The sequence below is a fragment of the Neodiprion fabricii genome, chromosome 5, assembly GCF_021155785.1.
Source record: "Neodiprion fabricii isolate iyNeoFabr1 chromosome 5, iyNeoFabr1.1, whole genome shotgun sequence".
In the NCBI taxonomy this organism is placed as follows: domain Eukaryota; kingdom Metazoa; phylum Arthropoda; class Insecta; order Hymenoptera; family Diprionidae; genus Neodiprion; species Neodiprion fabricii.
Window position 1 is genome coordinate 5,401,865 of NC_060243.1, and position 21,566 is coordinate 5,423,430.

The 21,566-nt window shown below is 40.8% G+C and overlaps 4 protein-coding genes and 1 long non-coding RNA gene across 9 annotated transcripts; 1 reads left to right on the top strand and 4 right to left on the bottom strand.

Moving 5' to 3' along the window:
* Positions 1-1,194: 1,194 nt before the first annotated feature.
* LOC124182485 (cytochrome P450 6A1-like) lies at positions 1,195-2,715 on the bottom strand. Of its 3 annotated transcripts, none has more exons than XM_046569816.1 (3): positions 1,791-2,714; positions 1,512-1,703; positions 1,195-1,364 (listed from the first exon to the last, which is right to left on the bottom strand). In XM_046569816.1, exons 1-3 carry the CDS (start codon positions 2,599-2,601, stop codon positions 1,324-1,326), a joined length of 1,044 nt encoding a protein of 347 aa, XP_046425772.1. In that variant the 5' UTR covers positions 2,602-2,714; the 3' UTR covers positions 1,195-1,323. The 3 variants fall into 3 exon arrangements, with proteins under 3 accessions (XP_046425772.1, XP_046425771.1, XP_046425773.1); XM_046569815.1 differs by having other exon boundaries at positions 1,482-1,703; positions 1,791-2,710; XM_046569817.1 differs by having other exon boundaries at positions 1,243-1,364; positions 1,492-1,703; positions 1,791-2,715.
* Positions 2,716-4,798: 2,083 nt separating this feature from the next.
* LOC124182482 (probable cytochrome P450 6a13) lies at positions 4,799-9,673 on the bottom strand. 2 transcript variants are annotated; one of them, XM_046569811.1, is made up of 5 exons: positions 9,538-9,673; positions 6,919-9,412; positions 6,617-6,838; positions 6,143-6,394; positions 4,799-6,042 (listed from the first exon to the last, which is right to left on the bottom strand). In XM_046569811.1, exons 2-5 carry the CDS (start codon positions 7,790-7,792, stop codon positions 5,864-5,866), a joined length of 1,527 nt encoding a protein of 508 aa, XP_046425767.1. In that variant the 5' UTR covers positions 7,793-9,412; positions 9,538-9,673; the 3' UTR covers positions 4,799-5,863. The 2 variants fall into 2 exon arrangements, with proteins under 2 accessions (XP_046425767.1, XP_046425768.1); XM_046569812.1 differs by lacking the exon at positions 9,538-9,673 and having other exon boundaries at positions 6,919-9,487.
* A 1,076-nt stretch (positions 9,674-10,749) lies between these two features.
* On the bottom strand, positions 10,750-14,117 carry LOC124182483 (probable cytochrome P450 6a13). The gene is made up of 4 exons (XM_046569813.1): positions 12,617-14,117; positions 12,319-12,540; positions 11,845-12,096; positions 10,750-11,744 (listed from the first exon to the last, which is right to left on the bottom strand). The coding sequence occupies exons 1-4, from the start codon at positions 13,488-13,490 to the stop codon at positions 11,566-11,568; spliced, it is 1,527 nt and encodes a 508-aa protein (XP_046425769.1). The 5' UTR covers positions 13,491-14,117; the 3' UTR covers positions 10,750-11,565.
* Positions 14,118-14,712: 595 nt separating this feature from the next.
* LOC124182491 lies at positions 14,713-16,241 on the top strand. Its single transcript, XR_006870774.1, has 2 exons — positions 14,713-14,989; positions 15,069-16,241. It is a non-coding gene; the product is annotated as an uncharacterized LOC124182491 (long non-coding RNA).
* Positions 16,242-18,586: 2,345 nt separating this feature from the next.
* Positions 18,587-20,999, bottom strand: LOC124182478 (probable cytochrome P450 6a13). Of its 2 annotated transcripts, XM_046569805.1 has the most exons (5): positions 19,810-20,997; positions 19,525-19,746; positions 19,170-19,421; positions 18,871-19,063; positions 18,587-18,775 (listed from the first exon to the last, which is right to left on the bottom strand). In XM_046569805.1, exons 1-4 carry the CDS (start codon positions 20,903-20,905, stop codon positions 18,897-18,899), a joined length of 1,737 nt encoding a protein of 578 aa, XP_046425761.1. In that variant the 5' UTR covers positions 20,906-20,997; the 3' UTR covers positions 18,587-18,775; positions 18,871-18,896. The 2 variants fall into 2 exon arrangements, with proteins under 2 accessions (XP_046425761.1, XP_046425762.1); XM_046569806.1 differs by having other exon boundaries at positions 18,587-19,063; positions 19,810-20,999.
* Positions 21,000-21,566: the final 567 nt, after the last annotated feature.

Consider the following 21,566-nt stretch of genomic DNA (forward strand, 5'->3'; position numbering starts at 1 on the left):
TCTTTCTTAATATTTCTGTTTAATTACATCCAATTAATAAAGATAAACAAATAAATACTTCAAATAACTGTAACACTTAAAAAGGTTATTATCGATAACACAAATTGTAAAAGTATTTGAAACTGGCTCTTTTATGTCACAAAATAAAAATATATCAATTAAATATTAATAAAAGAATTTCAACTTGCACTTGTCCGGATTCTTTCGGACTTATTTGCTATGAGTTATTCGAGATGGTCGTTTTACTGTATACATAATTTTTTCACGGGAATTCTACACTCCGCACTTTACTTGACATAACGATTATACGGTGGGAGTTTTGAGGTTTGGAAGAATTATACATCCGTTGGGTCCACCCGATAATCCCGCAGTCCTGCAATTTGGTAACGAGATATTTTATAGCCGGGACGTTTCGAAAATTTGTAGAGTTTTTTTTTTTTTTTTTAACCATAAAAAATCTGTCATGCGGTAGCGGGGACTGAAATCGCAGCTCACCTAAGCCGCTGCAAAATTAATTATCCTAATACGTACACCTTATTGCATTAATCTTGAAGAGATAGTTATACAAACTTTTGGTATAAACATTGGCTCATTATCGTCCATACATCTACTTTTCCAGAAATTGTTCAGTTTTAGGAAACTAGATCAATTGTGATGTACTGGAGGTAAGAAATGGTAAATCTATTTTGCCACTTAGGATCGTACTTTTAATACTTCTTAACTTTACCTCTTAGGTATGAAATCATAAATTTATCGCAACTCTCCACTACACCTTCTGTTGGACTGGCTTGAACTTCTCGATTGATTGGATTGGGTTATCCAAGAGGAAGGGAATCACTTGTCTTCAGCACCAAAGCGACTTGCTTTGACCCAAACTCCATGTTCCGCATGAAGGAAACGTGCGCCTTTTTTGTATTGAATTGGATTTTGGGACTTCTCGCATAAGGAAAGCTTAAACTTGTCGATCACAGTGATGATAACAAGTTTCGACTGTTGTTCCGCGAATCTCACACCTGTTAGAAAATTGCGTTGATCCATGGTTATAACTCCAAGATCGACGTGCTACATCTTCAAGTTCTCGCGTGTAAGTAGTCACGATAGAAATCATTTACCTATACAATTCCTGGCCCCACCACCAAAGGGTAAAAAAGTGTAAGGATGTCGCTGGGCCTTTGCTTTCTCAGTGAACCTCTCCGGGATGAATCTCTCTGGGTCAGGGTAGAATTCCGCGTTGTGGTGGACGGCGTATATGAGAATTATGCATTTAGATCCCATTGGTAGAACCACGTCTGTTCCAGGAAGTTGGTAGGGCTTCACTGATACTCAGCCGACTTGCGGGATTGGTGGATATTTCCTCAATGTTTCTAGAAAAGTAGTGAAATCATTGATTTCGGTTGACATCCTGATTCGCCAGTCTCGAGGTCTCGTCACACGCTGTATCATTACTAAACGAAGAATCAGATCATCAAGTCAGTTTGTACCTTGAAATACCATGCCAAGGAACTTCATACTCTGCAGTCCATCCCAGGTGAGTTCACCATTGTTAGCGGCTTTAATCTCGCGCAATTCTTCCCGAAGACGATCTTGAATGTCCTGTTTAACAGCCAGCTCGTGAAGGGCGTATCCAATCGACGTAGAGCTCCTCTCAAAACTGGCCCAAAAAAAAACGAACGCTTGGGCAGTTAGAAGACCGTCATCGAACACTGAAAACCAGCGTCAAGGTGTCGGAATGTCGGTGATAATTATCAGCTCCCTGGTAGCTACTGTGCTCAAAAAACTCTTCGACGTACCTATTTCGTCCTCGCCGTGTGGCTGGTCGACGTTTCTGAGTTTCCTAAGAAGGTCTATGAAGTCGTGCCTCTGCACGTTGTTCTTCTCTCTGTAGTCGAAGGCCTGCTTTGTAATTTTGATGAAGAATTCTTCTACAGCTAGTGGTGTCAGGGAGAGCTTCAATTTCTTGAACAACCACGGAGAACTGCCCTGAATCAGCAGCGCGATTCGTGACCGGAATGTGGCCTCTACAATCTTTCTTCCCATCTTACGAAAGGCTGCATCTTCGTCGCCCAACGAGTTCATTTGAATTCCAAATACGCAAGAGCCAATTACGTCTGTGGTGAACTTGGCGCTGACCTCCCTGGATTCGAAGGGCTCGTTTCTCCGAGCCAGCGAGTCAAGGTATTTTTCCAAGTCCTTGGCGCACTCCAGGAGAAGGTAGTGCATGTGCTTCAGTCTCGCCGATGTGAAGGTGGGGGTCAACGTTGCTCTCACTCCCTTCCACTTCTTACCTTCGAGCATGACTACATGCTGGGAGAGCGGATCCACGTCCGGATTTATCTCCATTCCACGGCTGGTCCAGGAGTCGAAATTCTTCGTCATTATGTCCCGAAGTAGGTCTGGATCGGCGATGAACAATCTCGGCGAAAGGAGTTCGCATATGCCGCCAAATCTCTCTGCTTTTAGTCTGCTGTACAGTTCTCTCTGCAATTCAGCCACGGACTTCTTGCTCTTTATAATGTCAGCGTAAGTTCCCAAGTAGGATTCAGATTTTACATACGGCAGGCCTTTCCTTTCCCAGTAAGTGAACTGGCGTTGAATTAACATGTACACAATAGTGACGACAGCGATCAATGCCAGTCCCAGGTAAGTTGCGATCTGGAGAAACGTCTTTGATCAATAACAAATTTCGGTTTGCTATTCAAATTCGCCGTTGCTGCTTCGCAGTGAGCTAAATAAAGAGTGTCCAGTGCTCGGTGTGTGGAAGAAAACCAAACTGTCCTCAACAGTGGAGTCCGGCAATATATTGTTACAAAGGGTGAAATCAACCGTTTTGTCCCCTTTTTAATATTTATATAAAATATGAACGGAGGATTTATATACAGTCATGCCGACTAGGCAACTCTTGCTAAGCGTCATCGTCACGTAAGATTGCTGCATATCCAATTGAAAATTCACTTCGAGTTTTTTGAACTTGTCGAACAAATCGTAAAATGCCAATCCCAATATTTGTCTCATTGAGAATACTGTCTGATAACTCAGGTCAATGATGTTTCTATTTAGATCAATAAATAAGTTTTGATTCTATACATCGAATAACAACCAAAATCTTTAATTATTATTTATAAACTTCGCTATTTTCTTTATTACGTTGATGAATAATCATCGGTCAACACAAATCTTGAGTCCGGGTTCTAGATGTCAAATTTTGATTTCTTTCACGTGTCTAGTAAGAGAAAAAATTATTTCATTACATTCAGTTTGCTTTTGTACAAACCAAATGAGAAACAATTGGTCCTTGCTGTTTGCGAGACCCATAATTACGCATTATCAAAACCACAACACGGCATCGTTTTAGCCATTTAAATATCGCTTCAAATTTTCCTACCTGTATTAGAAAACGTCTCATATTTTAATACGACGATAATTTGCGGTACTGGAAGGGGTCAAATTGCCTAGCGAATAGTGTCGTTTTATTAGATACACACGTAGAGACATAATGCCGAGGGAGAATGATTCTTCACCTTTCTCTTAATCGTTCTGCGTAAATGGTACTAATCGCAATATGTATAATCTATTAAAGAGAATTATGATATTATTGTATTATATATATATATATCTGTACAGAACTGAATCGTTGTTGTTTGAATAAGTGAAAGATTATTTCATTCCCATTCGAGGTGTGTCCAAACGTGTTTGATTATCTGGAAAATAATTTGGCTTTTGGAGTGTTGACAAAAGCACAGCCCGTAGCCGCTAAAACGAAAGATTTGAAATATTTAGAAACGGTCAGAAGTACATTTTTTACGTGAAATTATACTCTCTGTACTTCCGAGCCCAACATTTGACGCCAATTAAAATCATTGTGCAAAGTTTTCGGCTAATCATTCTATTGTGCTGGATTGAAATTCTCGATCGATTCGTCGGTTGCGTTGAGCTATCCAAGAGAAACGGATTTAATTATTGTCCATGAATTTAAGATGAAAAATTTAACGAGGGGATATGAGGCGTCTGATTGTCGTTCTATTTTTTGGTAAAATATCAGTAATTCTAATGGAGGATAAAGAACATTCGACGCATCATTTATATCTTATTAGCGTGAAATTAACAAACATTTGAAACTTTAACATTTTTTTGCAGGTTCATCATGAGAATGAATATTATTGGCTACTCATGCACACGCGTAATTGATTATCGTCACTGATAGAAACTCAGTCTCTTGACTTTCGACAATATAACTGTACGTGAAGACCAGAGAGACGAATCGTTATCATTGGTGATTGGGGCCGATTTTTTTGTTGGAAAAAAACTCGAGATATATTCACCCGAATTTCATCCTTTGGATATACAATTCGGTCAACAGTGTAAAATCTAAGTAAAATTATGATAGCGTACGCTGTCTTATCGATTCCAAATTCGGTCTGAGCTGTTTGACAAATCAGGGACCTCTGAAAATGGAGTTTGTATTATCTCAAGTGATCTAGATAGATTACCTCGCTCATGCTTTATGCATTGTTTTGTGTTTCCGTTTCAGGTTACTCAAATCTTCTACCTATAAAAATTCTGAGCTCACCTCCAAAAGGAATGCACACAGAAGGCAATCGCTTGTACTTGGCATTGTCGATAAACCTTTATGGTTCGAATGTCTTAAGATCTGGTAAATATTCTGAATCACGGCTAATAACGTAGAATGGAGTCATTGTTGTTGGCCTACGAAGTAGAAATACATTTTTATCAGGCGTCTCGACGAGGCCTGACCGACTGTCACTCTGTATTTCGCATTATTCCATTAAATGAAAAGAAATTCATTTTATGTAATCGACTTTACGGTTGATACACATGCGTTTTATTCGTGGTTGATAGGTCACATATATAATACTAGAATACTTGCATCGCTAATAAAACAATACTCCTGTTTAAAATCATTTTTTTTCTTCAGCACAATTATTAATCATCCACTCTCTGTACGAAATTAATAATTGTTGGATTCGTCACACAGCAATTAACTCTGTTTTAGACTGGTTCTAGCTAGAATGTTGAGCTTCTTGTTAGCCTTCCGTTATTTATCTCCGATCCTAAAACTGAGCTTCTCCTTGCGCTCAACGCTTGCGTCAGATTCATATCCAACGTCCAGAGGTCGGAGCATATGACACCATTCTCTAAGTCTCTTGCCTAGTCCCTGTCAATTTTCACCGACAATATACCCTTGGCGTTGCAAAGTTCATTTCACACTGCGACACCAATCTTCCCTCTATCCGTTGAGAAACATCATTTACGAGTCTGAAGTTGCGCAAGGTGAAATGAAAACTGACTCCAGTGTCATTTAAAGCTCTCTGTTTACCGAGACTGATGCTTTTCATGTTTCTTCCCTCGAGTTCTTGTGTTATTTTCGGAATTCGTTGACATCTTCTTAAGCAATTTACTACGCTAAATTAGCCACCAGCTCTAGGCCAGTTCGACGTTGGTATTCGTAAACATAATTAATGCGATGTGTTTCCAGATAAGCGTTATGTGTAGAAAAAGCTTATTGCGTTGTATACGCTTCGTCAAATTTTTCTTCGAGATTCGACTGAAACTCGAGACAAGGATTTAAATTATTTCATTCTCGTCCATACAAGCTAGAGTGTTTGATATTCTGAACGATTGTTCGATTATTGGTTATAAATGCATCTGCCTATACACGGCACAAATTAAAAAATCAATGACGAGAAAGAATCGGGTGGTTATTTTTTAGTCAGATTTGTGTCAAAGCACTTCGTAACATTAGTTTGTATGTGATGTCAGAAATTTTGCAAGAATTTGCACTTCCCGTATTGTGTTGGCTTTGAATTCTCGATCGGTTTTATTCAGCCAACAAAGAGTAATCTCATCATTTGTTATCGGCACCAATGCGAGACACTTTAATCCAAACTCCGATATCCGCGTGTAGAAAATGTGCACCTTTTTTATATTGAATTGGATTTTGTGACTTCTCGCATAGTGAAAGCTTAAACTTGTCGATCGCACTGACGATACCAATTTTCGTCTGTTGCTCCGCGAACCGAGAACCTATGAAAAATTGTGTTAATCAATTGGGTCAACTCCAAGAACACCGTTCTTCATTTCCAGGTATTTCTGCTTGTGAACAATGACGGTGAAGTTTTATTACCTATACAATTCCTGGGCCCACCACCGAAGGGTATAAAAGTAAAAGGGCGTCGCTGGGCCTTTGCCTCGTCAGTGAACCTCTTTGGATCGAATATTTCCGGATTCGGAAAGAATTGCGGATCGTGGTGGAAGGCGTAGATGGGAATTATGCATCTTGATCCTGACGGTAGTACCACATTCGTACCAGGAAGTTGGTAAGGCTTTACCGAGACTCGGCTGATTTGCGGAACTACTGGATATTTTCTCAGAGTTTCTGCAAGAAAGGAAAGTGATGAAATCATCATTCCAGACATCACTATGGCTCGATAGTCTCTCAGATATGTCACACGGTGTACAATTGCAAAGCGAATAGGGTGGATAGGCCAATGATTGGACAATCATGATAACATTGCTATGTATTCTTTAGTACGTTCAATTATTGGTGGGTGATCGTTTACTGGTGTAGTCACCTTATTTAGAACGAAATTATACATACCTTGGAATATCATGTCCAAGTACTTCATACCCTGCAAACCATCCCAGGTGATTTCACCCTTGTTAGCGGCTTTCATTTCACGCAATTCCTTTCGCAGACGGTCTTGCATATCCTGGTTAACAGCCAGCTCGTGAAGGGCGTACCCAATCGTTGTAGAGCTCGTCTCGAAACCGGCCCCAAAGAAAACAAACGCTTGGGCAGTCAGGAGTTTATCGTCGAATACTGAAAACAATTGTCAAGGATAAGACGACGTCATTGAGATTCATCACCATTGGTGTGTCGCAAAAATAAGCTTAACGTACCTGTTTCACCCTCGCCGAGTGACTGATCCACGTTTTTGAGATTCCTCAAAAGATCTATGAAGTCGTGCCTCTGCACGTTGTTCTTTTCCCGATACTCGAAGGCCTCCCTGGTGATTCTTAGGAAGAACTCTTCGACGTCTCGCGGTGTCAGAGATAGCTTCAGTTTCTTGAACAACCACGGAGAACTCAGAAGCACAAGAATGGCGAATCGCTGTCCGATTGTTACATTGAGCATTTTTTTCCCCATGTTACGAAAGGCGGCATCTTCGTCACTAAGTGAATTCATCTGAATCCCGAAGGCACAGGAGCCGATTACGTCCGTGGTGAATTTGGCGCTGACTTCCCTAGCCTCGATCGCCTCATTTTTTGAAACCAACGACTCCAGATACTTCTCCAAGTCTTTCCCGCACTCCAAGAGCAGGTAATGCATGTGCTTGAGTTTCGCGGATGTGAACGTTGGCGTCAGTTTCGTTCTCACGTCCTTCCACATCTTTCCATCCAGGGCGGCCACGTGCTGCGAAAGGGGATCGGACTCCGGATTCGAAGGTAATCCACGGTCGGTCCACGCGTCGAAATTCTTTATCATGATATCGCGCAGCACCTCAGGATTGGCGAGAAACAATGTTGGCGAGAAAAAGTTCCACACACCGGTAAACCCTTTTCCACTGGATTTATCGTACACCTCAATCAGTATTTCAGACATGGGTCTCTTCTTCGTAAAGGAATCCCCAAAGTTTCCCAGAAACGAATCCGGCTTCACGTACGGCACGCCTAGTCGCTCCCAGTAAGTAAATTGGCGACGAATATACAAGTATAAGACAGTCAGCACACCCACCAATACCAAGCACGTGTTGACTACAATTTGGGTGAACATTGTTTGACGGTGATAAATTCGGTTCTTCAACTTAATTGGTTACTGCTCTTTGGATGAAGTCTGGAGATACTAATGCTAGCGTTCACCGTGCGGATCGAAATCAAACTGTTTTCCCAGTGAGAAGAGTATGGCAATATATCAAAGCTCGAGAAGAGCTGCGGTTAGTATTATCGGTCACGTGATATTTGATAGCCACGCGATTATCTCGCTTTGTTTTTCTACAACGCATATTGAATTCATACTTTTTCAAGAGTGGATTCCGCATGTACAGATCTGAAACGTCTTAATATTTTTTCTGCAGTTTCATCGTGAGTCAGTATATCGTTGTACTTATATAAATATGCGCAATTTGACGTTATCACCGAAAGAAATAAACTCCTGTAACTTGAGTGAATGTAACTATATGCGATAAGAGTGGAAACGAAATAACATCACGCGGTAAAAGTGTAACGATCCCACGAATTCTGATCGAGAAAACTACCGATTTCATACTTGATTGATGCTAAATTTTCACTTGTATCCATTTTATTTATTAATTTTTTTCGCATCCGCGGACGGCACAATCGAATTATACTGGAAGTTATCAAAATACTATTCATAAAATTTATTGAATACACTTTTATCATCGTACTGCTGTTCAGCGATTGACCAGAATCGTATAAATTACCCTTGCTATGTAGGCACTTGATCAAATAATCCCGCATCGATTTGCTTAATATATTTCGTACACTTAAAGATCTGTTTTGCGAAGTTAAAATCTCAACTATTCGAACCATACTCAAAAACTTCAGAGTGATTTGATCGTTGCACCTAATTCTATCTTTTCCACCGTGGTCTTTGTATCATGTTCTTCGTAAATGTAGCTTGAAAATATCAAGTTTTTTAATCGTTCAAAGTGTTATTCTGAATGTGCCTCTGAGATTCATCGGAACTTGTTTAAAACAGCACAAATAGATTATTTTGGTGATTAGAGTCAGAGTTTGCTGCGCAAACTGTTGAGAAGTGAGTTTAATGAATCTAATGTTAAATTAAAAGATAGTGAGTAACTCTTACAATTAGTAACATGATATATTTCCGAGGTGGCAGGGTAACTGATCATCAGAGATTAGACCAAAGTCGAAAAGTCTCTATGTACCCGGAAGAATAGATCTTGAGGCTGAGAGAAACAAGAGTAAAAGCCAGCAATCGAAGAATCGATTAAGACACTGCAAGTTGAGTTTCTGCCCTAGAAGCAGAGAAAAGGGATAGTATTCGCTTCGTGATAGTCATTGAATGCAAGATGAAACCTCATGTACTATACACTATGATTCAATTGAACGAAGGTATTGTGTCGATGAGAGATTGCTAATTTAACTTTTTGAAATACGATAACAACCAACATAGTACAGCTGAACGTCGGTCCGTAATAGTTTCGCTGAAAGCTGACCGACAACTGCGGTTCGATTCAGGCGAGAACTCCCTTATATAGTCGAAAACCGGAAGCGAGAGCGGAACAGAATTTAAACGGATGCTGAGAACCACAACGGGGGTTCCTACAATTAGAGGAAAGGAGCGAGATAGAACGGTCGCTATCTTATCGATTCCAAATTCGGTCTGAGCTGTTCGGCAAATCAGGGATCTCTGAAAATGGAGTTTTTATTATCTCAAGTGATCTAGATAGATTACCTCGCTCATGCTTCATGCATTGTTATGTGTTTCCGTTTCAGGTTACTCAAATCTTCTACCGATAAAAATTCTGAGCTCACCTCCAAAAGGAATGCACACAGAAGGCAATCGCCTGTACTTGGCATTGTCGATAAACCTTTGTGGTTCGAATGTCTTAAGATCTGGTAAATATTCTGAATCACGGCTGATAACGTAGAATGGAGTCATTGTTGTTGGCCTCCGAAGTAGAAATACATTTTTATCAGGCGTCTCGACGAGGCCTGACCGACTGTCACTCTGTTTCTAAAATGTTTGGGTATTTTCCCAAGGCTTCTGCAAAGTCAATTATTGTTATCATTCAAAGCTAAATGGACAAACCTAAGTGGTTTGAAACTAATTTCCACGTAGTACGTTGGAAATCGACATCGAGATTTTTTATTAATAATTTTTTGTGATTCTTTTTTTATAACTTCCAGGTAACAACAACCGAAAGATGCAAGCTACCGTGGCTTTGCAGGAATCTAGTACCTTGACGTTTCTGTAAACAAGGTCCATGCGCACTATTGCTACCAACCGTGATCATTAGCGGCTAATAGCTGTGGCTATTTCATAAACATTGCACGGCCAATTCGAGTAACTTGGCTATGTTTGCGTATGTAATTAATAATTAATTTATAACGACTCGCAATTTCTTGGCAGTTCCTGAAATTCGAAATAAATTTCTCACCGTATACAATCAATAGACTCCGTGTTTAAAATACAATTCGCATCCGATATCCTGTTATAATTGTAGAGATTTTTTGAACCATTCAATTTATACGTAATGACGTACACGTATCCACCAAATAAATATTGCTCGAAATAGAATAGAATCCATGACACACACGAATGTGAATTTTGTTACTTGGGTTAATTCGAAGTTTCAAGGTGAAATGTATTACTTATATCCTTTAATTTTAATGATGACTCATAGACGTAATTATTCCTGGTGCTCTCACACAACATAGAAATTTGTAAATTTGAAAAAATTGTACACGCACAGTATTTCGCATTATTCCATTAAATAAAAAGAAATTCATTTTATGTAATCGACTTTACGGTTGATACACGTCCGTTTTATTCGTGGTTGATAGGTCACATATATAATACTAGAATACTTGCATCGCTAATAAAACAATATTCCTGTTTAAAATCATTTTTTTCCTTCAGCACAATTATTCAATCATCCACTGTCTGTACGAAATTAATAATTGTTGGATTCGCCACATAGCAATTAACTCTGTTTTAGACTGGTTCTAGCTAGAATGTTGAGTCTTCCGTTATTTATCCTCGATCCTGAAACCGAGCTTCTCCTTGCGCTCAACGCTTGCGTCAGATTCATATCCAACGTCCAGAGGTCGGAGCATATGACACCATTCTTTAAGTCTCTTGGCTAGTCCCTGTCAATTTTCACCGACAATATACCCTTGGCGTTGCAAAGTTCATTTCACACTGCGACACCAATCTTCCCTCTATCCGTTGAAAAACATCATTTACGAGTCTGAAGTTGCGCAAGGTGAAATGAAAACTGACTCCAGTGTCATTTAGAGCTCTCTGTTTACCGAGACTGATGCTTTTCATGTTTCTTCCCTCGAGTTCTTGTGTTATTTTCGGAATTCGTTGACATCTTCTTAAGCAATTTACTACGCTAAATTAGCCACCAGCTCTAGGCCAGTTCGACGTTGGTATTCGTAAACATAATTAATGCGATGTGTTTCCAGATAAGCGTTATGTGTAGAAAAAGCTTATTGCGTTGTATACGCTTCGTCAAATTTTTCTTCGAGATTCGACTGAAACTCGAGACAAGGTTTTAAATTATTTCATTCTCGTCCATACAAGCTAGAGTGTTTGATATTCTGAAGGATTGTTCGATTATTGGTTATAAATGCATCTGCGTATACACGGCAGAAATTAAAAAATCTATGTCGAGAAAGAATCGGGAGGTTATTTTTTAGTCAGATTTGTGTCAAAACACTTCGTAGCACTAGTTTGTATGTGACGTCAAAAATTGTGCAAAAATTTGCACTTCCCGTAGTGTATTGGCTGTGAATTCTCGATCGGTTTCATTCAGCCAACAAAGAGCAGTCTCATCATTTGTTATCGGCACCAATGCGAGACACCTTAATCCAAACTCCAATATCCGAGTGAAGAAAAAGTTCACCTTTTTTATATTGAATTGGATTTTGTGACTTCTCGCATAGTGAAAGCTTGAACTTGTCGATCGCACTGACGATACCAATTTTCGTCTGTTGCTCCGCGAACCGAGAAGCTACGAAAAATTGTGTTAATCAATCGGTTCAACTCCAAGAACAACGTTCTTCAGTTCCAGGTATTTCTCCTTGTATTTAATGACAGTGAAGTTTTATTACCTATACAATTCCTGGGCCCACCACCGAAGGGTATAAAAGTAAGAGGGCGTCGCTGGGCCTTTGCCTCGTCAGTGAACCTCTTTGGATCGAATATTTCCGGATTCGGAAAGAATTGCGGATCGTGGTGGAAGGCGTAGATGGGAATTATGCATCTTGATCCTGACGGTAGTACCACATTCGTACCAGGAAGTTGGTAAGGCTTTACCGAGACTCGGCTGACTTGCGGAACTACTGGATATTTTCTCAGAGTTTCTGCAAGAAAGGAAAGTGATGAAATCATCATTCCAGACATCACTGTGGCTCGATAGTCTCTCAGATATGTCACACGGTGTACAATTGCAAAGCGAATAGGGTGGATAGGCCAATGATTGGACAATCATGATAACATTACTATGTATTCTTTGGTACGTTCAATTATTGGTGGGTAATCGTTTACTGGTGTAGTCACCCTATTCAGAACGAAATTATACATACCTTGGAATATCATGTCCAAGTACTTCATACCCTGCAAACCATCCCAGGTGATTTCACCCTTGTTAGCGGCTTTCATTTCATGCAATTCCTTTCGCAGACGGTCTTGCATATCCTGGTTAACAGCCAGCTCGTGAAAGGCGTACCCAATCGTTGTAGAGCTCGTCTCGAAACCGGCCCCAAAGAAAACAAACGCTTGGGCAGCCAGGAGTTTATCGTCGAATACTGAAAACAATTGTCAAGGATAACACGACGTCTTCGAGATCAGCATTGGTGTGTCGCAAAAATAAGCTTAACGTACCTGTTTCACCCTCGCCGAGTGACTGATCCACGTTTTTGAGATTCCTCAAAAGATCTATGAAGTCGTGCTTCTGCACGTTGTTCTTTTCCCGATACTCGAAGGCCTCCCTGGTGTATCTTAGGAAGAACTCTTCGACGTCTCGCCGTGTCAGAGATAGCTTCAGTTTCTTGAACAACCACGGAGAACACAGAACCACAACAATGGCGAATCGCTGTCCCATTGTTACATCGAGCATTTTTTTCCCCATGTTACGAAAGGCGGCATCTTCGTCACTAAGTGAATTCATCTGAATCCCGAAGGCACAGGAGCCGATTACGTCCGTGGCGAATTTGGCGCTGACTTCCCTGGCCTCGATCGCCTCATTTTTTGAAACCAAAGACTCCAGATATTTCTCCAAGTCTTTCCCGCACTCCAAGAACAGGTGATGCATGTGCTTGAGTTTCGCGGATGTGAACGTTGGCGTCAGTTTCGCTCTCACGTCCTTCCACATCTTTCCATCCAGGGCGGCCACGTGCTGCGAAAGCGGATCGGACTCCGGATTCTTAGGTACTCCACGGTCGGTCCACGCGTCGAAATTCTTTATCATGATATCGCGCAGCACCTCAGGATTGGCGAGAAACAGTGCTGGCGAGAAAAAGTTCCACACACCCGTAAACCCTTTTCCACTGGATTTATTGTATATCTCAATCAGCATTTCAGACATGGGTCTCTTCTTCGTAAAGGAATCCCCAAAGTTTCCTAGAAACGAATCTGGTTTCACGTACGGCACGCCTAGTCGCTCCCAGTAAGTAAATTGGCGACGAATATACAAGTATAAGACAGTCAGCACACCCACCAATACCAAGCACGTGTTAACTACAATTTGGGTGAACATTGTTTGACGGTGATAAATTCGGTTCTTCAACTTAATTGGTTACTGCTCTTTGGATGAAGTCTGGAGATACGAATGCTAGCGTTCACCGTGCGGATCGAAATCAAACTGTTTTCCCAGTGAGAAGAGTATGGCAATATATCAAAGCTCGAGAAGAGCTGCGGTTAGTATTATCGGTCACGTGATATTTGATAGCCACGCGATTATCTCACTTTGTTTTTCTGCAACGCATATTGAATTCATACTTTTTCAAGAGTGGATTCCACATGTACAGATCTGAAACGTCTTAATATTTTTTTGGCAGTTTCATCGTGAGAGTCAGTATATCGTTATACTTATATAAATATGCGCAATTTGACGTTATCACCGAAAGAAATAAACTCCTGTAACTTGAGTGAATGTAACTATATGCGATAAGAGTGGAAACGAAATAACATCACGCGGTAAAAGTGTAACGATCCCACGAATTCTGATCGAGAAAACTACCGATTTCATACTTGATTGATGCTAAATTTTCACTTGTATCCGTTTTATTTATTAATTTTTTTCGCATCTGCGGACGGCACAATCGAATCATACTGGAAGTTATCAAAATACTATTCATAAAATTTATTGAATACACTTTTATCATCGTACTGCTGTTCAGCGATTGATCAGAATCGTATAAATTACCCTTGCTACGTAGGCACTTGATCAAATAATCCCGCATCGATTTGCTTAATATACATATAGTCGAAAACCGCAAGCGAGAGCAGAACAGAATTTAAACGGATGCTGAGAACCACAACGGGGTTCCTACAATTAGAGGAAACATCGGAACGCTTCCGCGGTACGCAGAAGCGTTCCGATTTTTCTAAACAGTACATGACTAACAAGTTTGGAATAATCGGTAAGCCCTCCAAGTCCCGTACGTGTGGTGAAGAAATCGATGAAAACCGTCGGCTCATACGCAATTGAATAAAATTGTTTCGTTCGGAAACTTATCACTTGACCATAGAAGGTTTTATTGAACGTAAAATACGTAACGTTACGAATTATGCACGAACTGTAGGCACGTGATAACTTCAGTATCGGTATTAAGATAACACGAATGTTTGATGTATTTTTTTCTCCGACGTACAACCTATAATTATTGAAATAATCTACTTTACGAAAATGATAATTTCTGCTATCGTTATCCAAGTAATATGTTGTGTTTGATGTGTGTTTCCCCTTTTGCAAATAATGTTTGCGTTATCCGTACGTCAATGGAGGAGAAAACATGAACCATTGTCTAAATTCTTGCGAGTGCCAGGTAGACGCGAAAATTTATGTACCTCTACAATCGCGTACTTTCAGGATAATTGGAATGTGTAAAGCATAACTCGAAACGTTTAAAAAATGTAAGTTGAGCTTTTCTAACTGTGGACCACCACCGTCAGTAGCATCTAACAATCAGAAAAATATAAGGTGGAAGAAATGTCAGTGCCCAAAAAGAACAGTGCAACGAACCACATTTTTTGGTAAGGGATAATGGTAATTAAACACCGTGTAGCAGTCTCAGCTAGATTTTTTTTATGGAATGTAGTTTAATACGCCTAGTATTGGAATGACTTTCACTGACCGAGAGCCAGAAAATATCCTTCGGAAAAAGAAATGTAAATTCCGGTTCAAACTGGGGAGGATTTTCGTACCGTCTGGGTTAAACAGGTGTCCGGAAAGCGGGTCAACTTTCAAGTTGACAACAAACCGCGACTTGACCACATTGCAAATTCCTTCGCCATGATGTCGTGGATCAGCTTCGGGTCCATAACGAACAGATACGGCAAGTTTAACAGCGAAACTCCACCAAATCTCGTCTTTTTGAACTCTTTGTAGATGTCCAGGGCAACCTCAGCCTTAACGAAATCTCCAAAGCTTCCAAGCAGCCACTGCGATTCCCTGTAGAAAGGATGCCTCTTGGCACAGAACGAAAACTGATTACGGATATAGCAGTAACCAAATGTTAAAGCACCGAGCGGCGCTATCCATAGATAACGCCAAGTCAAAAACCACGTATTTACAGCCACAAAAATGCCTTAAACTAAATCACTGGTGATAAACCCTTTGGAGGCTTTCCTTCAACTTCAGAACGACACAAATTCTATAATGAATCGAAGTCAAATCGAGCCTTTCACAAATTGAATCACTTGCGCCGTCACTCTTGTAATTCCAAGGTCAACGAGCGAACCAATTATAACCAATTAGAGCCAATTGGAGCCTCGGGCGACCATTGAAAATGGCAAGGTGACAATTTTATAAAAAGCTTTAGGCATACTGAAGCCGCAAGTATGTTTCTGATCAGGTTCTTTCGACTAATGCGACACGTGTAATTAAACCTTATAACAGTATGAGAGAAACAAAGAGGAGAAGTGAAGGCAACACTAATTGCAGGTTATTCTACACTTCGGTTTGGAACTGAATGGGTGATGTATTATTCATCGGTCAAGTGGGACGTGAATCTATAGGTAATTGCTCAAGATAGAAGATGTTAAGTGGGTACATGAAAACGATCACTATTAACGTAACGATGCAATGTGGGAATGGCACGATTGTAAAATCGAATGACATAAACGGTGTTCATTTCCATTTCATTCGACAATATTTACAACCTCAAGTGTGCCACTTACTAATTGCTGGAATCGGTACTCCAGCACGGGAAGATATTGTGACCAGTACTAGATTTTGATTTCTTGAGGACAAGCTACCAAGGATCCTGCGACCTCTCGCAAAGTTCACAGTTTGGAAAAACTTGAACCTGCAAAAACATGAAGCATAATTGCTTGCTTCCACATTTAATTGGGGGAAGAACATTCTCATGGGATCGAAGTTTTTACAACATTTCCAGAAAAGTTGGACGGTACATTTGCGTCAGATTTGCTTCCATCGACTTCTATTACTTGCCGTTGAAATTTACCGTACTTGCTGACAGTGGATCAACTTTCGATGGTGATGGTGCAGGTTAAAAATGATATCTTGTCTTTTATCAAATCCTCGATGTTTCCCAAGAGTCAGTGTGGTTCCATAAACTAACGGCCTTGCCTATTAATCAGGAGCAAAATATACCACGTAACTCCATCGATTTTCATTCGCTTTAGGTTGCGGTAGGCTGGGAGATATCTTCCAAACATACCCACGTAACGTTCCAGTTTGTGCGTATCTTTGAAGCAATCTATAAATATGACATGTTGATTTTTTGATTGATTTAACCATTTTGTGATGTAATACTAAGTGAAAAAGAGTAAAAAGTACAATTTAAATGTTAAAATTACAATAATTAACGTCACAAATAAAACAAATATAAACTGGATCTGCTGGGACATTATATTTAGTTAAAATTTCAAACAGTGCAGAATGTCGCCTTTTCAGCGGGACTTGATCCGTCTAAAGTACAAAATTTCCGCGCTGGAATAAAACTTCGTTAATTCATGTACAGCCCAAAGGCTCGCGTTTGAGATCACAGGGTTTAATTCCGCGTATAATACGTCGACGCATGGCGCTGAGCCCGATTGTTTGGCCATATGTCGGTCGGGGTGGAGACTCCCTCGGGTTAATTCCGGTTTCTTCTATTTCCGGTTTTTTCAAATGACCGAGGGTGACTGTACGAGTGACTCCTGGTAACCGGTAAAGGTTTCGATGCAACCAGGAGTTTTATTACGAACCCTCTTACTTGCTGTCGTTTTTTTTTCTCCTCTCTATACCGCTTTTCTTTCATACACACCGAAGGAGAATAATGGGCGTCCATCGCTGCCAAGCATCAACCTCGAAGGGTTCGACCCTCCGCACGCGGACATCAATTTTATTTTTCTACACCCTGCCTCCGGGTAGATGTGGAAACGGGGATGTGAGTGACGGTGTGAAATCACAATGACGACAATACTCTGGATGACAATAAGCTCCGGTGATATTAAATACGTACAAATCAATGCAGCATAAACCGAGGGGAGTGAGCCGCTCTAGATTTATAAACGCCCCTCAATCAGCGAAGGTGCTAGAAAAAATGTGGAAGCGAAGCGTTCCACGTACCTACGATGATTTTCCATCTGTGCTTGTCAGCCGGGTTAATTCGCAAATTATTCCGTAATCCTCGGGCAGTTGGATTTTCAATCGCATTAAATTTTTTCTAGAAGAGTAAACAAAGCTCCAGTGATTCGATGCACACGCGGAACTTTTGATGAGTTTATATGCTCGACGGAGATTCAGTTATCTCTGTATATATGTGAACATATAGTTTATCTCATCAATTCGACGAAGATAGAAATATTCAGAAATTCAGAGACTTATTGTTGGTCAATTTAGAGATGAAGAAATTTCTAATAATCGTTTCGATGTCGTCATTTAACGAAGGAATATTCGACGAGATCTGATTACGCTGGTCGCGAAACAAATTTTTGTTTGTTCTGCTTGGGGTGAATTGATGTTGTTTTTTTTCATGAATCAAAACAATGAAAAAATATCTAAACATCCGCCAATATTTGCTTTTGTAGTTTTGGGCAAAATAAGAACGATTTTCTAGTTTTTACAGCACAAGTTTATACCGATTTTGTGCCTGGGATTGATGCCTGTGATTATTGTGAATTAAGTTATATCCAACATATAAAAATTACTATTTGTCGGAACAGTTTGATTTTGTAGCCAGGAAAGTGCTGTTTCAAAATTAAAAAAATGTGTGGTTTTTAATCATTCAGCAGATGAAAAACCTCAGCAAGTACTTTTATATACTCTTTCGATTAACTTCAATTGCATATTGCAGTTCAAAATTTGAGAAAATCTATGATTTTAACTATTCAGCTGATAAAAGTCAAAGATTTTCTTAATTTATGGAATAGCATTCTCCTCACTGCAATTGTATACTTTTTCGACAAATATTAACTCTTCTCTGTTTAGTAACACTAAAGCTCTCATAATCACATACACAAATTTCAAGTGCAAAATCTGTATAGACTAGATTCATGGAAGTAGGTTGTTACGCATCTTGTAATTGTTTGCCATCAGTTTATCACGTAAAATCTTATTGGAAATTAGGAGAGAATGTTCAAGATTGCCGGAGTATCATACGGGAAAAAGAATAACATGGTCAGTGCATACAGTAACTGTTTTTTAATTTTTGGTTAACATGTATAGACGACTGGAGTGATTTTCCCGATGACAGAATGAAAACAACAACTTCGTGGTCAATTGCACTGAGATAATATTGATAGATGAATAATTGCAGTTTTTTCGTCAGCAGTAAAAACGATTTCGCGACCTATTCCAAGTAGTAATTGCATCTGCAAACGACAAGAACAAACACAAATAAAATCCACTTTATTATTAATTACCATCAAGTCATAAATTTTAAATTCACTTCAGAAAAAAAAACAACTCGTTGCATTGTACATCCGATGTATATTATGAGTTTTTAGATATTCGAATCCAAATTCCGCCCTTCGCAACCAGGAACCTAGCCTTGGGATCAAGCTGCAGTGGGTTCTGGGACTTTTCGCACAGTGTAATCTTGAAGTTCTCGACCAGCTTGACCAGTCCCAGCTTCGTTTGCTGTTCGGCGAATCGCAGGCCTGTAAGCGAGATGCAAAATATTCGTTGTTATAGTTTTGACACAGTCAAAAACCAAATGAACATCATCAGGAAGTCCAGACTTTCAGGATCAGCTAAACTCGTCACCTATACAAACTCTGGGTCCACTTCCAAACGGAAGGTAGGCTAGAGCTGGCCTCTGGCTTTTGGCTTCATCGGTGAACCTCTCGGGGATGAACTTATCGGGTTCGGGATAATACTCGGGATCGTGGTGGAGGGCATAGATGGGCGCAATGCACCCCGTTCTTTCGGGCAGTTCTATATCCGTTCCGGGTATGCGGTAGGGCTTTACAGCACACCGCGTAGTAACAGGGATGGGAGGATATTTCCTCAGGGTCTCTGAAAAAAGAATCCACATTCGATTTGGTTCATTCCACGACGAAGGAGACAAGGAGACTCACTGGTCGCGTCTGTATTGCAAAACGATGTAGCCAATCCTCACCTGCAACAACCATGTCAAGGTACTTCATGCTGTTCAAACCATCCCACGTGACTTCCCCGTCACTGGCAGCCTTCGTTTCGTTTATCTCGTCCCGGAGTCGATCCTGGATATCCTGATTCACGGCCAGCTCGTGGAGGCAGAAGCTGATGGCCGTTGAACTGGTTTCAAACCCGGCCGCGAAGAAGACGAAGGCTTGAGCGGCCAGAAATCGGTAATCTATCTCTGAAACCGAAGGTTAAAGCGGTCAGAGTCTCGCGGAACTTGACCGCCTTGACCCGAACTCACCCACATCATCCTTGCCCAATGGTTCGCCAGAATTCTTCATGTTCCTAAGAAGGTCCATGAAGTCGTGCCTCTGCAAGTTGTTCCGCTCTCGGTATTCGAGATTCTCCTTCGTTATCTTGAGGAAAAAATCGGTGAGCTCTTGCTCGTGTGCCGAGAGATTAAGGAACTTAAACAACCCGGGAAAATGGCGCTGCAGCGCCCTGACTATTTTTCCCTTGGTCGATGGTTCAAAGATCTTTCTTCCCATCCGACGAAAGACCGCATCCTCGTCGTTTAGAGAGTTCATCTGAATCCCGAAGGCACACGATCCAATAACGTCCGTGGTGAACTTGGCGCTCATCTCCCTGGCCTCGAGGGGTTTTCCGTCGGTTGCAGCAGCGTTGAGATACTTTTCGAAGTCCTTACCGCATTCGAGCAGCAGGTAATGCATCTGCTTGAGTTTTCCCGATGTGAACGTGGGTGTCAGTTTCGCCCGTACCGACTTCCACGTGTCTCCGTTTAGGTGGATCAGGTTCGCTGACAGCGGATCGACGTCCACGTTCGCGGCCGTTCCTCGAGTCGACCAGCTCGCAAAATCCTTGACGAGAATGTCACGCAGCAGCTCCGGATCGATGACGAAGAGAGTCGGCGAATGGAACTCCCATATTCCCACGAATCTCGAGCCCTTGAACTCCTTGTAAAGGTCCAGGCTGACCTCGGCTAAGGATCGCTTACCCCGTACGAACTCTGCGAGATTGCCAAAGATCCAGTCCGCCTCTTTGTACGGTGCGTTCCGATCGGACCAGAACGAGAACTGTCGTCTTAGGTAGAAGTACAGAGCGACAGGTATGCCCAACAACAACATCCACAAACTCACTACACCGATAGCCCACATTTCGGAGCAGCAATAAGTTAGACGGTCCCAACTCCCTGCCAGCTGGTTCTTTACTGACAAATCACTGGAACTATTGTCGGGGCAACATCGACTACTCTCAAGAGACTCCGGAGGGGAGCATGCACGTGTGGGAGAATATGCAGCACTTGTGAACGATACGCACAACTGCAACTCACCACCTATCCGCACTCTTCGCCTAATCTTCGTATTGAGTCTATACATACATCTATGCAATGTAGTTTCCGATGTTGTTTATTACTTGTCGCCGTCTGCTGTCCCCGACGCCATATCTCAAAGTGCATGACTCGGTAAAATATTATCTCCTTGAATTGTGATACGAATGAGAATTTCACGATAAAAAGAAATGACTTATGGTGCCGACATGAATTATCTTTATAATGACTTCTCAGATTTCCTGTTCATATTATAGATAGCTAGATATAAAATACTGTAAATCATTTTGTTTATCTTTGTAAATGGTGATTCTTGTTGAATTTTTTTTTGTAAAAATGTCTCATCTTTGTCCGGATTCTCCAACACGTTTCATTAGGTATGATCAAAATTTTCGGTACATTACCTCTTACACATTTGCATTCTGACCGAAGGTTATATTCCTAACAATGCAATGTATTTTTTTATCAGTCACACGTTCTACCTTCATAATAACTCGTATCACACGATCATTTATTGATTTTTTTCTCGAGGTCTGGGACACACCATATCAGGGATTTATTCTTCTGAATAAATTGTCCACAGGTTTGACTGAACGTTATTGGAATTTCCGTAATTCGAAAAAAAAATTGAGCTGAATTATTCGTAGCAAAATTCCGAAAACGTGATATTAAAGAAATGAAGGAGCGATCACAAATGGCAAAAGCGAGTA